Raw genomic sequence first — 12,961 nt, forward strand, 5'->3', positions numbered from 1 at the left:
GGATGAGATGGTTGGATGGCATCACTGACTCAATGGACATGAGTTTGAGCAAGCTCTGGGAGATTGTGAAGGACAGGGAAGCCTGGCGTGCTGCTGTCCATGGGGTCGCAAAGAGTCAGACACTACTGGGCAACTGAACAAACAACCAGACAAGGAGACCAGCAGCCTTCACCTACACATCTGCTGCTGGTCCCAAAGAGCACCAGCACTTTTCACTTAGAAGAAGATGCAATTTTTTTCTTTTCTCTTCTGGATTAGGTCCTAGTTGAGATAGACACTTTATTCTGGTAGCGATTGAGCTATTCTCAGGTTCTGAGTTTACCCATCTTCTTAAAATGGGTCTTCAGGAGCAAAACTGTTGGAGCAATAGTGCAGCCATTGGGGGCAGAGGAGTGTGATAATGTCCAGTTCTCAGGCATGGGATTTTGTTATTTCTTTCACAATCCAGAAGATGGTCTGTCTGGAATAGCGCTGATGGAAAGGGGAAGGAAGATTCAGGTAGTCGCCAGAAAGTCACAGGTCCACAAGATAAATACACCTGTTCAACTGTCCACTGCCTGATATACTCCTTCACTGAAAGTTTGTCACTTTGAGTTAACCTAGGTAAAATACATTTTAGGCTTTCTCTTTTAAAATGTAAATTTACCCTGGAGTAATTACAAAAAAAATCATATCTTAGAATGAATTTAATTTTTAGATCATTTTGCTTTAGGATGGAGCACCAAGGAGTGGGAAAACTGTCACAGGGGAGGAATAGTTTTTGAGGAGGCTTTGGTCTGGATAGCATATCTAGAATGAATATCTCAAAAGGAAGGTGGTAACCAGAGGTCAGCACAAGGGATTTGCCTTTTTGGGGGGTGGTGCTGGATGGGGGGCATACAATGAAGGCTGTTTTTCTCCGGCTCTGGGTTTCTCCTGTCTAGTTCCCTGTGATGTCAACTTGGTTTCTATCTCTTCTACCTAGCCTTGGCACTGCAACCCAAGAAACATAGCTTTGGTTTAGATGAACCATCTTGGTTACCAGTTTCTCCCTCTGCTTTGGGAACTGGTTGGCTCTAGATAAAATTACTGTGTGTGTGAAATATGTGCTTATACCTGAGGATTTCCCCTGATTGGCTTCTAGATTTGCGGAGTGTTGGTTGGGGGCACAAAGGGTAGAAGATCTTTTCCCTTCAGCCTCTAGGTCCCTTCCAGGGAAGAAGTCTGACCTGGGACTAGACAGGGACCCTGGCTGTTTGTGTTCCCAGTTTGTAAGAAGCTCTCCCTGGTGGCCCTCTGGTGACTCTTTTGGTATACATCTTGTGCCCGAGCAAGGCCTGAGGGCTGATTCTACTCAAGACAAGCCAGTAGGAGTTATTGTCTGGCTCAGAGCTAGGTTTGTTCCCAGTCCCTGATAAAAGGAGGTGTAGATTTCAGGCTGAGTGTTGAAGCTGTAAGAGGACAGGAAAGAAAGGGATCTTTCCTGCCTTAGGGAAGAAAACGGCAACCGGGATTTTTAAAACATTTTCAGTTCAGGGAGAGAGTATGGAGTCTTGTTCTCCTTTTCTGATGGTGCCCAGTGCAGAATTCCCACTAATACAAGGGTTGTAATTGCATCAGAACCCAGGGCTACTGTGACCCAAAAGAAACGCCAGTGAGAACTCTGGACATCTCCTGCACTGATGATTTAAACCAAACACTCCAAAATGGTAAAATGAGGTTTGGAAGCCACAGAAATGAGTTGAGACCATAAATAATATGACCAATTCCATAGGGAAGCTGGGCTCACAAGTATCAGCTGAACTTGCAAATTGGTGCCCTGCAGGTTAAATTTGGCTTGCACATTTTTTTGGGGGGGAGGGGGGAGCTCACATGGCATATTTAAAATTTGGTTGGCAATGTTAAAAATGTGGAAAACTTCACTTGAACATTTGGATTTCTGGCTTTTCTTGAAAAATCAGATGGCCAGGAAACACTGTCTGGTAATCGCTGCCTGAAACCGAGCAGCTGCCTTCTGCTCTCCAAATTTCACTGCCCCAGCCGTCGCCTGGCATTAGAAGAGGTGCACTTCACCAATTTAAACCACTTCACCAATTAAACCGCCTGCCTCCTGTAGGCGGTTACGTTTGGAACGGCTGATATATGCCACACGGTGTCTGCTAGGGAAGTGCTGAGTTGGTAAAGTTCAGCTGAGTTTGTAAAGTTGCCACAAGGCTGGTAAAAAGCTCTGAGGCAATCAGTTCTGATTGAAAGGCTTTCTATGGGGAAATGAGGATGAAAGCAGAATTGCCCGTGGCTGTGGAGAGGGGCAGGGCAGTCACGAGACTGGGAACTTTGATGGGACAATGGGTTTATCTGGGTAGCCTTTGTACCCGGGAAAGGCAGTTTCCTGGTTGTCCGGCATGCACGGTTCTACCACGGTGCCCGTCCAACCAGGGGGTGTGAGGGGAGGGAGAGAAGACTCAAATCGTGTCGGCAACTTTAGGTTTCATCTTGCCGTGTGTTAGTTAGCTCAGGCGTTTTCTTTCTCTCTTTGGCACCGCTTCACACGGTGAGATCATCTGACCTGGCCCGGCTGCTGGCTTTGCTCAGCCTGCTCAGGGGTCTGGTGTCGTCCCCTGGCAGCTCCGCACACAGCGAAGGCGCCTTCTCAGGCGTCAGCTCTTGCTTTGATACCTTCTCAGGCGGCGGCTCTTCTTTCTCAACCTCCTCCTCCACTTCGGGGGGCTCCACTTTCTCCGCTTCCAGCACGGCCAGGGTCTCTTGGCCTTCTGTGCTCACTCTCTCTGCCTCCTGACTCTTCTCACCCACCTCTAGTTCCGCGGCCGCCTCTACGGGCTGCCCCTCCGCGACTGCCTCCTGGGCGCCCACCTGAGCGTAGGAAGGCAGTGTCTCCTGGTAGGCCCTGGATAAATCTCCCAGGGGCCCCGGGCCCACCTTCTCCTCGAACTGACTGAAAGGCTTGGCAGAAAGGGGGCTGGCCTCCACCATCCCCACCTCCGTCAAAGGGAAATAATGGGACACGATTTTCTCTTCTTCGAGGAGCTGGTAGCCCTTGGCCTTCTGGATGGAGGAGACGGCAATGGAGTGGAGGGACTTCTCAGGAATCTCCCCCAGTGGCTGCTCCACTGGCCTTTTGAAGGCGGATCGGATTTTCTTCAGGCTCAGGTGGCTCAGCTCCAGAATATTGAGAAAGAGGGACACGGAGGCCACGGAGAGCATGAAGAGGATGAAGATGGTTTTCTCGGTGGGTCGTGACACAAAGCAGTCCACCACGTTGGGGCAGGGCCACCGGCTGCAGCGGTAGAGAGGCAGGATCCGGAAACCATACAGGAAGTAGTGGCCCACGATGAAGCCCACCTCAAAGAGGGTCTTGAAGATGATGTGGCAGACGTAGGTCCTCAGCAGGGTCCCCTCCAGCCGGAACTTCTTGGTGCCCTTGCTGCTGCTGCTGCTCTTCTTGACGCTGCCCTGGTCCGCCGCTAGGGGCGCCCTCTCGCCACCGTTGCCCGGCGACTGCTGGCTCAGCTCCTCGGCCTCGCGCTCCTTGCGCTTCTCCTCCATGCGGACGTGGTGCACCGCGTGCCCCACGTACACCAGCGACGGCGTGGAGACGAAGATGATCTGCAGGACCCAGAGACGGATGTGGGAGATGGGGAAGGCCTCGTCGTAGCAGACGTTCTCGCAACCTGGCTGCTGGGTGTTGCACACGAAGTCAGACTGCTCATCCCCCCACACGAACTCTGCTGCAGTGCCGAGGATGAGGATCCGAAAGATGAAAAGCACCGTGAGCCATACGCGGCCGATGACCGTGGAGTGCTCATTAACCTCCTCCAAGATGTTCCCCAGGAAACTCCAGTCCCCCATGATTCACCTACCTGCAGGAAGGAGAAGGCAAAGCTGAGCGGCCACAGTGCAATCCGGAATCCACCTCTTTTTGCTAACTCTCGGGGTACCTCCCCTTCATGGGTGGCTGAAACGGTCAGTGAGTTAACAGTATCTTTTGAGTGTTTCCTCTGTGCAGACTAGTACTAGTACTAGTTCAGTTCAGTTCAGTTCAGTTCTATCGCTCAGTCGTGTCCGACTCTTTGCGACCCCATGAACCGCAGCACGCCAGGCCTCCCTGTCCATCACCAACTCCAGGGAACAAAAGAGGCATAAAAGAATCTGCTTCCACTGACTTTCTCATCTGTTAAATGGGTTCTCATTCACTTCACAAGCTGCCTGAAAGGATAAATGAGGCAGCGTCTGTATAAGCCTTGAACTGCCTATCAAATAAGAAATCATTGTTGATCATAAATAGAAACTCATGGTTTCATGGATTTAAGTCAAGACCACAAGCTGAACTGAGGTTCATGAGGCAAAATGCTGAAAAAATGTTCTAATCCATTGGTGTCTGCCTCCCCGCCTCCACCAAATTTTTTCCTATGTATGAAATTGCCTGTAGTAACCTTACTTGTGACTGTGTTGGGGTATACAATGATCGTATGTTGAAAGGGAAGTGGAAGGAAACATATTTTTTGAATATCTGCTTTGTTGCCAACCTTTGACGTTACATTTTTTTCATTCACTTTGATACTGCAAGACCTACCCAATGCCTGTCGCAGAGCCCAGCACATAATGAAAGCTTGATAAATGTTTAACTAATTTGATTCTATCATATGAGAAAATTGAGGCTCTGAGAGTTTAAATAAGTTGTCCAAGATCAGAGAGCTAGCAGCAGTTCTTTCTGCTAGGTTATTTTTGCCACCCCTTTGGGACTCATTGCCTGTGATTGGAACTGTACAGTTCTATGACTCCTGTGCTCCTCATTTATGTTTTCTCTTCTCTAGGTTGAAACCTGGAAACCTTTCTTAATAGCTTTTCAAATCGAGAGTGATATATATATGTACATATATATTTGTATTCATTTATTAAAATAAATCCAAATCTTTTAAATCCAAAGAATGGGGAGAGTGCTTTGGGAAGAAATCATGTCACAGGGTGAGAAAAGTCCATTAAGATGGTTTTAATGTCCCACAGAGTGAAAAGGATTTAGGGTCGGTAACATGTGGCTGCTTTAATAGAGTTAAAATTTCATCTGTCAGAAAAAAAATACCATTAAACATGATAGTATACAATGCCCCTAGCAATGGTGATGACTAATGGACTTGGGATTGAACTGATGGGGGTGATGTGTGCAAACTGGGTCATTTGTCCAGTGCAAACCTGTGGTGCAAGCTGGTAATCTCTGAAAGACTCTGGTCAAAACCTCCACTTTGGCTATGTTCCTCCAGCTTGAACGTCTTTAGAGTTGTTAGGTTTATTCATTACTGCCCTCAGGCCAGGGCAAGAGCCTATGCTAGAGATGCTGGTCTGGGCTTCTCCAGCTGAGCCCTACGTTATAGGATCAGAAGTCCATGGGCCAGAGGACATGCCCATCACATTTAATGACAGTGATATTTGCTAAACATTTGGATGAGTGATGAAATGTGGTATCTTAAATTAAGTGGGATTGTCATCTTTAGGAGAGGGTAAACAAAATGACATCTGAAAGCTTTCTTCTACCCTGTGGTTTGGAGCCTGGCCAGACAGAACTTGGTGGCAGATACTGATGGCAGGGGTGAACAGTGCCAACCTAGGCTCTCGGCTATCTATTTTTTGGTGAAGAGTAGAGAGAGTTGCTCCTCTTGGAGCCACAGAAACTTCCAGTTAGGCCAGGCATCTGACAGCAGCTTCTCTCCTCGTGTAAAGGTGAGAGCAGCTGTGGCACCCCTAGCCATGACTATGGCTTTGGGAAGAGTTCCTTTCGGGAATGGGGAATTGACGGTGGGCAAGGGTTCTTGACTCAAAACCAGCTGTTCAGAATCCCAATCACATGTATCTAGTTATACTACTGCCTTTAACACTACTCAGATGGCAGTTAAATTTATTTTTTGCCCTATGAAGAGTGGCAGCCATTTCCATTGCCTTCTGGAAGAAGGTGGGAAACACCATATCATGTAAACTATCCATGCATAAATCCTATTGGTGACAGAGCCAGGAAAATCCAATATTTTTTAATCAACTAGTTCAATCTAAAATTCATGTCAAAATAATAATTTATATAATTTATTCCTGGGAGATCAAGTCTGGCTTTAATGAAATGTCATGTTGCTAATGTCTTATCCCCGTTGATACATCAACTCAGTTTACAAGCTTACTTGTATTGTACCATATTGGTCCCTTTGAAATTTTGTATGTTTTTCACTCATGTACCCACATGAATGTGCGTGGTGAGCACCAACTCTCAGGACTGTATGTCTACTAGTCTTGTTTCCCCCTTTTAGAATCAAAAGCTTTTGGAGGACAGGGACCATTTTGTCTTTATCCTCTGTGAACCATCATGACACAGAACAAAGACCTTACAGAGTGGGAGCTCCATAGCTACCAGTAGATAGGCTCAATGGTAATCACTTGAAATCTGAAATTCTCAATCCCTGAGTGCTTGTCATACTAGTCTTACCTACAGGGAGTTCCAGTTCCTAAGAAACTTCTATCCTTTTTGCTGTGGCTATCAGTGGTGACATTGAAAACTAGCAAAGAAATGGTAAATTCAAAAAAAGGATGGTAAATGGATCCAGAACTAGTTGGTTTGAGGTATTGTTTTGTATAAAATTAAAGATATAAGCTGGAAGGCCAATAATTCTTGACATGTATCACGACACACATTCATAATATATGAAGACCCTCCCGACTACCCCATTCGTAATTTCCAAATTAAAACCAGACAGAGCTGTGCCCTTCCACACCTCACCCTGCAATGCTAGGATTGTTTGACTGGTTTTCTTTCTTTTTTAAATGTCTATGTTACAGAAATTCTTATAATAATGAAAAAAGAGAAACTACAGTTGAGGACAAAATCTTTCCAATCCCATGCTATTGAAACAGGCCAACAATACCATTAAGGAGAAAAGATTTAGAAGTGCTAAGGAAAGGTGCCCTGGGTTCTTGACTTCTAAAAGTGAAAATTATAATTAAAGGAAGTCAGATAAGAGTAAATCTGGGCAAACTGTTTCATTGGAACGGCAAAATCTAAAGCAAAGGATTTCCCTTTTCTTCAAGGAGGCTATTTGCTGGTTTATTTTGCTTGCTAAAACCTATTACAGGTGGAAAATAAACTGACAGAGTTCGAGCCTCCACCCTCAAGGTATCCATCATAGTACCCCACCAGAGGATTATGGTTTTAGGTAATGATTAAAATAACACCTTATGTTTGGGTAGCCCTTATCTATTTATAAATGATACATTTTAGCATGTCTTATTTCAGTTTTCATAATAACCTGTGAACTAAGCCAGTGGTCATCAGACTTGGATTTCAGAGACTAGTACAATAGCAACAAAATAGGGTACTGACTCCAACATATGGCTACTGACTCCTTATTTTGCCAAAAAACTTTAAAAATTACTATGACTGCAGTCTTTTTTCACCATCATCTCATAAAAGGGGAATCTTAATACTACAGACCTAGATAGGACATAATTTTGGAATAAAAGACAGACCTTGAAATCAAACACATTTAACTTGGTGAACAATTTACTCCATTGTTTACTACATCACTGTCACATTTTTGTCACAGGCAGCTAAGTAATTCATCTTGGACCAGAGCTGACAGGTCTACAGATGGATGGTTGAGAACCAGGGAACCTGGCATTATCAGTCCCATTTACCAGGATGAGAGATGGAGTGGGAGGTTAAGTAAGTCTCCCAAGGGAGCTCAGCTAATGAAGGCAGAGCCGGGACATGAGCCGTGGTTTTCGACTTCAAGCCCAGGGTGATTTTCAGGATAGCATAACCTTCTTCTGGCTTTGAAGAGGCAGAACAACACATATACATCTGTGTTAACTAGTTCTATAAAAAGGATTAGAGGCCACTTACCACTGGAGTAGGAAACGGAAACCCACTGCAGTATTCCTGCCTAGAAAATTCCATGGACATAGAAGCCTGGTGGGCTACAGTCCACGGGGTTGCAGAGTTGGACAGGACTGAGCAACTGAGCAAGCAAGCAAGCACTACTCCGGTGGGTGAGGCAGTGTAAATGTGCCACCACATTTCTCGAGCAGCCCCTTTAACCACCAGCTCTCAGAGCCTGCCCCCAGGAAGATCTTAGCGGCCCTTAACAAACCCGTTCCTGTGCTCCAGTAAATACTCCAACATTGAAAATGCTGAGCATGAAGCCTCTCCTACCCCCACAGCATTCGACAGTTGTTAATATCACTGCTACTTCTATTGCAGAGTTTGAGTGAAAAAGTACATAAAACTTTCATAACCTCAAATACATGGTTTAGATCCTTCGGGCTACCTGGGGGCATGTTAATTCATTTTGATAAAGGAAAGGCCTTAGAAAGTCAAGTTTTAGTTAGAATTTGGACATCTCTGCCACCACCCCACCTTGTCCCTCCAATCTTGCATTTCTTTCGCTTCCAAACCTCTGCCAACTCTTAGGCCAATTCCAAGGTTGTGGGAATTGAACTCTAAATCTAGCCATCCTAATCCAAGACTGAACATTAGTGGCAACCTTTCTCCTTTTGGAGAATTCCAGAGGTAGCCCTTAGATTAGGTTGGGAAAGAAGTGGGGGATGGGAGGGGCTGGGAAGCCTACAAGCTAATAGCACCCAGGGAAGACTTGCCAATAGGAGTAGGGTCTCCCGGAGATATGTGCTCTCTTCTTCTCTTGGCGCTCAGCGGTAAAGTGGCAACTTCGGCCTCTTTCCTTTGGCACCTAAAAGCCCACCTCCCACTTCTCTACCCCGCCCCTACTGTGCTGCACGACTGAGCAGATATGACTGGATTGACCCTGATGGGTAGGTTTTACTGTCCAGCAATATTTTAAGCTCCCAGCCAGACAGCTTTTATGAAAGGAGGGATGTTTGGAAAACAATAGGCAAGAGAGAATGGGAGAGCTGTGTTAGGCAATGAGGGGAGGAGAGTGGGGAAAAGCTGATGTGGGAAAGCTTAGCTCGGGCTTCTGCAGCCGCCAAAAGTTTCTTTTAGCAGCAGACTGGCCCTCCACAACAGGAAATCTTTGACTTCTCTCCAGAGGACATTAGCCCTGGGTGTATTTTCCCAGCACCTTATCGTGCGCTTAGAGAATCTTAGGGATGTAGGGAGAGTCAGAAGTCACTGAGTTAGACGGGGCCAAAACCACTCCAGAAAGAGTAAACTTGATCCCTTTAAAGGATGATATTTCATCTTCCATTGGTGGTTTGTTCTTGTGTCTCATAACTTTCATCAGGGCAGTCTCCCTCATTGGAAAACATCTTAATACTCCAAATAATTCTGGCACCATTTGTCAAGGTAATGATGTTTCCCGCTTTGTTTCACTCCTGACTATAAATACTTTTGAGAAGCTGAAGAATCAAGGGGAAGAAAGTTGAAGAAACGTCAGTGAGAGTTTTAGACTTTAGTACCTCCATCTGTGAAATGGGGGTTTTGCCCACCAAGAGGCTGTTGGATGAAACACGAGTATGACGGAATGAGGAATGATGTTCGGGAAGCTAGCACGGAGGGCAGGAGTACATGTTCTATGCCTCTCTGTGCCTGCTCCCTTTCCACCATTGGACTGATATAATGGTAAAATGGTTGTTGTGACCACATTTTCCAAAACAAAAATTGGGGCACTTTATTCTACAAACTTACTTGTGGAGAAATGGAGCAAAATAGTTGAAACTGGAATTTTTTTAGGAAATCTGCAATGTGTGATTACTAAATTGAAGGCAACTTTGAGATTAAGCCAAGGGAAAAAAGGGGCACTGCCTCAGCCACACCCCTTATTTCCTGTCCTTTCTGGTGTCATGGGCATATTGCATTTTTTTTTTTCAAGTCCTAGGCATACTTTATTTTTAATCTCACAACAAACCACTGCAGTAGGTATTCTTAGTTTGGTAGTGTTTAGTTTCTAAGTTGTGTCCAACTCATTGTGACCCCATGTACTGTAGCCGTCCAGGCTCCTCTGTCCAGGGGATTTCCTAGGCAAGAATACTGGAATGGATTGCCATTTCCTTCTCCAGCATATTGCATTTTGATGGTGGCAGTTTAAAAGAGGAGAGTACCAAGGTTGTGGGTCTCAACTTTCATTTTTATTAAAGTGTTCACTAGCCCACAGCCTTATTTTCTCTAGAATTCTGATTTCTTTTCAACTTATAGGTTTAAGGGCCCCTGGTAATTGAGATGATGCCTTCTAGGGAATCCCTCTGTTGAAAACAGCCAGTCATGGTTGTTCCCAATATCAGTAAGGCAAGAAGATAGAGGAAAGAGGGAAAGAAACACCATCATTCTTTCTTTTGAAAACATTCAGTAACTGTTGATTCCTGATGCTTGTGTTTTCCCTGAGACATCCCAGAACTTTCAAAATGAACTTCACTCACTCAGGGCATCCCAGCCCAGTTTGGCTACGTGCTGGGGTGGCCCCATCTCCTGACATCATTGTGTGAGAGATGATAGTAGAGCATGTGCTTGCGTCTGGAAAAACAGAGAATGTCCGCATCACTCTGAACCAGTCAGTCTCTCAGGTTTGGAGGAATCTAGTTTTCTAGTTGAGAGCTTTCTTTGCTTATTTATTCTGTTGACACTGAAGACACTCTACTAATAGTGCCCAGTTGATTAAAATATATTTGTTCGCAGCTGCAAAGTCCTTGAAAATATAAACACTTAATCCCAAGCCTCTTGAGGAATGTATTGAAAGATGTGGGGAGAGAGACTCATCTTAGCTGTTGCTGAGAGATGGGAGGCCTATTCCTGAAGGAATCAGAGTCAGTTTCTCAGGTCTTTCAGAGAGAGGTCTTCTCACAATGGTCCTATTATCTTACTGAATGTAAATAAATCTTTAAAACATGGCACATAACCACATTCAAATGCAAGTTCCAATTTTTTTATATTCTGTAATTATTTAGAATAGATTATTAACATTTTAAATAATTCAATGGTGGCATTTTTCTACCAGGGTGCATTTGGGAAACAGTGAAGCAGTTACATGTGTGCAAAGATTATGGGCTTTGTAGTTAGGAGAGCTGACTGTGGGTGTGGCTCTTCTGCTTCCTGTTTGTGGGCAATTTACTTGGCCTTTCCGAGTCTCAGTTTTCTCATTTGTGAAATAGACAGGATAATACTTGCCTTTTTGTTTGGTAAAAAGAACCTTTTATAATGATGGCGGCTACTTATCTAGCCCATGCAATGCTGTGAATCCCTGTTCACTTGTTGGTCATGTTTGCTGTCATCTTCTCTTGCTCCGAGTGTGGCTGTGTCCTGCACTCCTGGGACCTGAGCTGGTTTGTTTCAAAGTGTACCTTGATCAAGGTCCAACACTCCCCTCTTCCCGCAGGAAGTGTCAGAACTGGGAAAGACCAGAAGAGATCACTGACTCCAACTGCCTTCATTTTATAGATGAGGAAACTCAGGCTTGGTGTGAAAGTGACACTCTGATGTTTTGTTGCAGCTCTGAGGTTCAGGCACTGTCCATGGCTCTGGTGCCTCCATGTCTCATATAAGCAGAGGGTTCTTCAGGGAGAAGCAGGCGAGCTTGGGCATGAGTAGAAGGGCAGGTGGTTACATGGGCCAGAGGAGATCGTCCTCAGTCAATCCCAGTGACTGCAACTGGGGGACATGTATCTCCTCCCTTCTGGGCTTTCCTGGTGGCTCAGATGGTAAAGAATCCGCCTGCAGTACAGGAGACTCAAATTTCATCTCTGGTTTGGGACGATTTCCCTGGAGAAGGAAATGGCTACCTGCTCCAGTATTCTTGCCTCGAGAATTCCACAGACTACAGTGGAATGGACTACAGTCCATGGGGTCTCAAACAGTTGAACACGACTGAGCAACTAACATACACACACATCTATTCCCTTCCAGCTGCTGAGGTGTGAGGGGGAATGAGCCTCTAAGAAACCTAGGACCAGACCTTGTGGGTAAATTGGGTCCTTTTCCTGAGTGTCTCAGGCCTGGCTCTGAGTTAGTGGGCAATATTCAGAGATTCATTCAACAAATATTTGTTAAGCTCCCACCCTCTGAGATGTTTGGGACACATTGGTGAATAAAACAAAGATCCCTGTCCCAGCAGAGTTTATATTTTGTGGGGGAGGCAGATAATATTCATTAAATACAACAAGCCAGGGAATCACATAGTAGATTAGAAGCTGATAAGTGCTACCAGATATGAAAAAAATATGACAGGGTCGGGGGAATTGGGAGAGCCAGAGGAGGGGAGGTGGTACTGACACAGACCTTACTGAGAACATGAGGTTTGAGCAGACTATAAAGAAGGTCTGCTTTGAAGGGATAGAGCCGTGGGGTATTGAGGGAAGGCTGTCAGCCATAGCAACAGGCCTGAGGGGCTGAATCAGAGGAGGCGAGGACAGAAATTGTTGGGAAATGTAATTTTTGTCTCTTGATTATTTGTCCACATATGGTTTGTTCACTTGCATGTCTTTAAAACTACAATACCACCAAGAGACGAGATCCCACACAGCATCCGATGTGCAAATTTGCCCTTCCTTTCCATTACACATGTAAAAAAATTTTTTTAACTTCAATTTTTAAAAGATTTTAGTATAGTTGGTTTACAATGTTGTTTTAGTTTCAGATATACTACAGCAAAGTGATTCAATCATAGTCATACATACATATAAATCTATTTTTTTGCAAATTATTTTCCCTTACAGATTTTTTAAAAACTTTTTTATTTCATATTGGAATGTAGTTGATTTATGCGGTTGTGTTGGTTTTAGATGTATAGCAAAATGATTCGGTCATACATACATATAAATAAAATTTTTTTGAAGATTATTTTTCCTTACAGATTTTTAAAAAACTTTTAAAATTTTATATTGGAATATAGTTGATTTACACAGTTGTGTTGGTTTTAGGTGTATAGCACGGTGATTCAGTCATACATACATATAAATCTATTTTTTTCTGATTATCTTCTCTTATAGGTTTTAAGAAATTAAAAAAATTTTATATTATAGT

General features: G+C 44.5%; 1 protein-coding gene across 1 annotated transcript; it reads right to left on the reverse strand.

Moving 5' to 3' along the window:
• Positions 1-2,523: 2,523 nt before the first annotated feature.
• GJA8 (gap junction protein alpha 8) lies at positions 2,524-3,846 on the reverse strand. The gene has a single exon (XM_065927065.1). The coding sequence runs from the start codon at positions 3,844-3,846 to the stop codon at positions 2,524-2,526; it is 1,323 nt and encodes a 440-aa protein (XP_065783137.1).
• Positions 3,847-12,961: the final 9,115 nt, after the last annotated feature.

The sequence above is a fragment of the Muntiacus reevesi genome, chromosome 1 (assembly GCF_963930625.1).
Source record: "Muntiacus reevesi chromosome 1, mMunRee1.1, whole genome shotgun sequence".
Taxonomy (NCBI): domain Eukaryota; kingdom Metazoa; phylum Chordata; class Mammalia; order Artiodactyla; family Cervidae; genus Muntiacus; species Muntiacus reevesi.